The sequence below is a fragment of the Oncorhynchus gorbuscha genome, linkage group LG11 (genome assembly GCF_021184085.1).
Source record: "Oncorhynchus gorbuscha isolate QuinsamMale2020 ecotype Even-year linkage group LG11, OgorEven_v1.0, whole genome shotgun sequence".
Lineage (NCBI taxonomy): Eukaryota > Metazoa > Chordata > Actinopteri > Salmoniformes > Salmonidae > Oncorhynchus > Oncorhynchus gorbuscha.
Window position 1 is genome coordinate 44,060,316 of NC_060183.1, and position 6,000 is coordinate 44,066,315.

Consider the following 6,000-nt stretch of genomic DNA (forward strand, 5'->3'; position numbering starts at 1 on the left):
TGTGCAGCGGCACCGGTTAGTCGAGGTAATTGAGGTAATATGTACATGTAGGTAGAGTTAAAGTGACCATGTGTAGATAATAAACAGGGTAGCAGCTGTGTAAAAGAGGTGTCTGGTAGCCCTTTGATTAGCTGTTCAGGAGTCTTATGGCTTGGGGCTAGAAGCTGTTAAGAAGCCTTTTGGACCTAGACTTGGCGCTCCGGTATCGCTTGCTGGAGCGCTTCTCGATGGTGCAGCTGTAGAACCTTTGAGGATTTGAAGATCAATGCCAAATCTTTTCCGTCTCCTGAGGGCCATGATAGTTATGTTGGTGATGTGGACACCAAGGAACTTGAAGTTCTCAACCTACTCCACTGCAGTCCCGTCGATGAGAATGGGGGCGTGCTCTGTCCTCCTTTTCCTGTAGTCCACAATCATCTCCTTTGTCTTGATCACGTTGAGGGAGAGGTTGTTGTCCTTGCACCACACGGTCAGGTCTCTGACCTCCTCCCTATAGGCTGTCTCGTTGTTGGTGATAAGGCCTACCACTATTGTGTCATCGGCAAACCGATGGAGTCTTGCCTGGCCATGCAGTCATGAGTGAACAGGGAGTACAGGAGGGGACCGTGCACGCACCCCTGAGGGGCCCCTGTGTTGAGGATCAGAGTGGCGGATGTGTTGTTACTTACCATTACCACCTGGGGGTGCCACATGAGGAAGTCCACGTTCCAGTTGCAGAGGGAGGTGTTTAGTCCCAGGGTCCTTAGCTTAGTGATGAGCTTTGTGGGGACTGTGGTGTTGAACGCTGAGCTGTAGTCAATGAACAGCATTCTCACATAGGTATTCCTTTTGTCCAGGTGGGAAAGAGCAGTGTGGAGTGCAGTAGAGATTACATCATCTGTGGATCTGTTGGAGCGGTTTGCAAATTGGAGTGGGTCTAGGGTCTCTGGGATAATGGTGTTGATATGAGCCATGACCAGCCTTTCAAAGCACTTCATGGCTATAGAGTGCTACAGGTCGGTAGTCATTTAGGCAGGTTACCTTAGTGTTCTTGGGCACAGGGACTGTGGTGGTCTATTTGAAACATGTTGGTATTACAGACATGTTGGTATTATAAAGAAGCGGTCCTAACAACTAGACTGCTCCAGGCCATGATTAAACTACATTTTGACAGTTGATTCATAACCTTAAGATCGTGATAAACCTTGAAATGTTTTTAGTTTTTTGATAATACACTGTAGATTTAAAAAATCATGGGCCAAGTTTCTTTTTGCCTGCTTTTACATCTTGTCATTACATCTGATATTACAGGCCTATGTAGGCTATAGTTTAGGTGTAGCCTATCAGGGTTGGGGAGTAATAGATAATAATTGCAAAATAATAATTGCAAAAAAACGGTAACTGTAATCCATTACATTAACAGCAAAACTACTGTAATCAGATTACAGATACTTTTGAAAAACTAGATGATTACTCCGAGGATGACTTTTAAATTCAGAAAGGATGTTTGCACATTTTGGGGGGATACTTTTCTCAATGACATTCAAATCAGCATTGAAAAAAGGCGCAAGTTCAAGTTTGTTCCACCTGAACGAGTCTGACCACAAGTCAGAGACCACTACGATGACACACCAAATGTGTTTGATGGATCACGGGAAAAGAGCAGCAATGGGCTTTTGTAGGCTACAATCTAAGCTGTGTCTTCCAATGGGCGACTGCTGTCGGGCATCCAAAGATTATCCAACTTGAATAAACGCTTGGAGGTCAGGATGAGAGCAGTGGTGTAGCCTAAGGTGATATGGATATCACTTATTATTAATATCTACCTAGCGCATTAATGTGAATCACACTGCTGTTCTCTCATTTAGCTATTTGTGTCTTACGGATTGTGGTTGTTGTTGATGGCTGTTCACAAATCTAAATGTCTATTTGAACCCAATAATGGTTGAATACAAGACGTTTTCACTGCCTGTCAATCATTGTTTTTGAAACCAGTGGACAGCCAGTGAAAAATGTGCTCTTGCAACTGCTGCACAGAGCGGATCTAAGCCTATGGAATAACAGCTGCACAGTGCGGATCTAAGCCTATGGAATAACAGCTGCACAGTGCGGATCTAAGCCTATGGAATAACAGCTGCACAGTGCGGATCTAAGCCTATGGAATAACAGCTGCACAGTGCGGATCTAAGCCTATGGAATAACAGCTGCACAGTGCGGATCTAAGCCTATGGAATAACAGCTGCACAGTGCGGATCTAAGCCTATGGAATAACAGCTGCACAGTGCGGATCTAAGCCTATGGAATAACAGCTGCACAGTGCGGATCTAAGCCTATGGAATAACAGCTGCACAGTGCGGATCTAAGCCTATGGAATAACAGCTGCACAGTGCGGATCTAAGCCTATGGAATAACAGCTGCACAGTGCGGATCTAAGCCTATGGAATAACAGCTGCACAGTGCGGATCCCAGCCTATAGAATAACAGCTGCACAGTGCGGATCCCAGCCTATGGAATAACAGCTGCACAGTGCGGATCCCAGCCTATAGAATAACAGCTGCACAGTGCGGATCCCAGCCTATAGAATAACAGCTGCACAGTGCGGATCCCAGCCTATAGAATAACAGCTGCACAGTGCGGATCCCAGCCTATAGAATAACAGCTGCACAGTGCGGATCCCAGCCTATAGAATAACAGCTGCACAGTGCGGATCCCAGCCTATAGAATAACAGCTGCACAGTGCGGATCTAAGCCTATGGAATAACAGCTGCACAGTGCGGATCTAAGCCTATGGAATAACAGCTGCACAGTGCGGATCTAAGCCTATGGAATAACAGCTGCACAGTGCGGATCTAAGCCTATGGAATAACAGCTGCACAGTGCGGATCTAAGCCTATGGAATAACAGCTGCACAGTGCGGATCTAAGCCTATGGAATAACCGCTGCACAGTGCGGATCTAAGCCTATGGAATAAAAGTGGGACTTTTATTGCTCAATCTAATTGATGCTGATAAAATAAATACATCTATAGGCCTAATGGACACGTGTATGGATACATTTCAGATGAGTCCATTTGAATGTGGGGGTGATAGCCTATGATCAAAGTCAGAGACGGAATATGATTTTGATAGCTGGCGCTGGTCTGAATGACTCGACTGCCCCCTGAATACGTTTTTGTGAAAGCATCTGAATCATGAGACTCATTTTAAGTCCCTGTTGCGCAGGAAAATTTAACGCGACAAAACAGTGATCAAATTAAGATCGGACATCTGTACATGCATAATGTGTCTGTGTGTGTGTTTGACTCTCACCTTGAGCAGGTGCAGCTTTCCCCCGGAGGTGCGTGTGCAGACAAGGAAGTGTTTCGTAAATAGGAAGCACTGTCGTTCTCCTTCCTTCCTGAGGGACAGAGAGCCCAGACGGACCTTACTGAGCATGCCCCGTTCACTGCTGGATGGGAGCTGGATCAGAGAGCCTGATGGGTAGAGTGTGTGTGTGTGTGTGAGTTTGGTGGGAGGGGGAAAAAACAAAAAACATAGGCTACACATACTGTACTACTGATGACAGTTACCAGTAGCCAGCTTATAATGATCGGGATTCTGGCTGTGTGTGTGTGTGTGTGTGTGTGTGTGTGTGTGTGTGTGTGTGTGTGTGTGTGTGTGTGTGTGTGTGTGTGTGTGTGTGTGTGTGTGTGTGTGAGTGCATTTGTACAGTATGTGTGTGTGTGTGTGTGTGTGTGTGTGTGTGTGTGTGTACTCACCCTGTCTGACAAAGGTCTGGCTGGTATCAAGCAATATGTCACAGCCTTCTACGATCATTCTCTCGATGGCCAGATTCTTACGAATGTTCTCTGTATCGCTCACCTCATCATGCATCATCCTGACAACACAACCACCATTAGCTACATTATCCACCACACAACCATGGTTAACAACATTATCTACCGCACAACCACCATTAGCTACATTATCCACAACACAACCACTGTTAACTACATTATCCACCACACAACCACCATTAGCTATATTATCCACCACACAACAGCTGTTAACTACATTATCTACCACACAACCACTGTTAACTACATTATCTACCACACAATCACTGTTAACTACATTACCTACTACACAACAACTGCTAACTACATTACCGACCACACAACTACTGTTGGCTACATGATCTACTACACAACCACTGTTGGCTACATGATCTACTACACAACTACTGTTGACTACATGATCTACTACACAACCACTGTTGGCTACATGATCTACTACACAACCACTACAGCTCCGTTATCCTCACTTTGACAGCTCCTCTAGTTTGGACTTGGCGAACTCCAGGCTCTTGCGCTCCACGTGCTCATGAGGCGTGTGTGCCAGCAGCTCATGGAGAGTGATGATGTAACGAGGGATCTGAAACACAACGGAGAGTTGTCAGTCAGTCAGTCAGTCAGTCAGATCTGGGCCGTATACTAACATGTGGAAGAGGAGGGGTGAAAGGGCGGAGGTTAATGACGCGCGCGTGTGCAACGTGCTACCTGGAACATGGGGTACGTGAGGAAGGTCTCCAGCATGCGTCCCTCACAGGCAGCGTTCGCCTCATACTGCTTCAGCAGCTTGTCCAAGTCCCGGTTCTGTTTACAGTTGGCCAGGACCTGCAGGCTGTACTGGTGGTTCCTCACAAACTCCTGGTAGATGTTCAGCATGGGCAGCAGGATGTCAAACAGGTCCGCTGGGGAGACAGACACATAAAACATCCCACACAAAGATAATGGTAGAGGTTAGCTAGATTTGACCCAACATAGACACCTCTTATCTCACCCAGCACCAGCGTGGGCCAGTTGGCTATCCGAGCCTTCAGGCCCTGATGAAAGATCTCATGGAGGAACATGATGGTCTCACTAAGGGACACAAAGAAGAAAAATATATTGCTGTGACATCTATTCAATCCGTTCGCAAGTGTCTAGGGGGTAGGGGCTGTGGGTTGATTCTGGAGGGGGGTCAGACGGTGTGTTTACCTGTTGAGGAAGATGCTGCTGACGTCATCGTGGCTGATGGGAGGTTTCTTGGAGCTGGCGGCCATACGTAGCGGCCTGAGGAAGAAGTTGACCAGGACAGAGAGCTGGCAGACGTACTCGGTCTCGGCCTCCACCATGTTGAACACGATGTGGTTCCTCTTCCTCATGTTCTCAGCGTGGGGGGAACAGATGTAGTCCTGGACGATGATCTTCCACTTCCTCCGACACAGCCAGCCTCGCATGAAACTCTGGACCTTTTTGATCTTTTTAATGTCTGGGTCCTCCTCCTCCTGGTTGGTCTGGTAAGGCAGCATTCTCTCCTTGGCCTTGTTCAACAGCACGATCTGGAAGCACACAGACCACAGTCAACACACACCAGTCAACACACAACAGTCCACAGTCAACACACACCAGTCCACACACAACAGTCCACAGACAACACACACCAGTCCACACACAACAGTCCACATTCAACACACAACAGTCCACAGTCAACACACACCAGTCCACACACAACAGTCCACAGACAACACACAACAGTCCACAGTCAACACACACCAGTCCACACACAACAGTCCACAGACAACACACAACAGTCCACAGTCAACACACACCAGTCCACACACAACAGTCCACAGTCAACACACAACAGTCCACAGTCAACACACAACACACACCAGTCCACACACAACAGTCCACAGTCAACACACAACAGTCCACAGTCAACACACACCAGTCCACACACAACAGTCCACAGTCAACACACAACAGTCCACAGTCAACACACACCAGTCCACACACAACAGTCCACAGACAACACACACCAGTCCACACACAACAGTCCACAGTCAACACACACCAGTCCACACACAACAGTCCACAGTCAACACACAACAGTCCACAGTCAACACACACCAGTCCACAGTCAACACACAACACACACCAGTCCACACACACCAGTCCACAGTCAACACACAACAGTCCACAGTCAACAGACAACAGTC

General features: G+C 47.2%; 1 protein-coding gene across 5 annotated transcripts in view; it reads right to left on the reverse strand.

Annotated features, from left to right (window-relative positions):
* The window catches only part of rasgrf2a (Ras protein-specific guanine nucleotide-releasing factor 2a), a 73,758-nt gene that overhangs the window by 15,389 nt on the left and 52,369 nt on the right, over positions 1–6,000 (reverse strand). For all 5 annotated transcript variants that reach the window (XM_046369741.1, XM_046369742.1, XM_046369739.1 and 2 more), the window contains exons 4-9: positions 4,997–5,340; positions 4,800–4,879; positions 4,517–4,710; positions 4,282–4,391; positions 3,737–3,855; positions 3,288–3,451 (exon numbers count right to left, since the gene is read on the reverse strand). In XM_046369741.1, the coding sequence (XP_046225697.1) occupies positions 3,288–3,451; positions 3,737–3,855; positions 4,282–4,391; positions 4,517–4,710; positions 4,800–4,879; positions 4,997–5,340 (1,011 nt within the window). The remainder of the gene's footprint in view (positions 1–3,287; positions 3,452–3,736; positions 3,856–4,281; positions 4,392–4,516; positions 4,711–4,799; positions 4,880–4,996; positions 5,341–6,000) is intronic.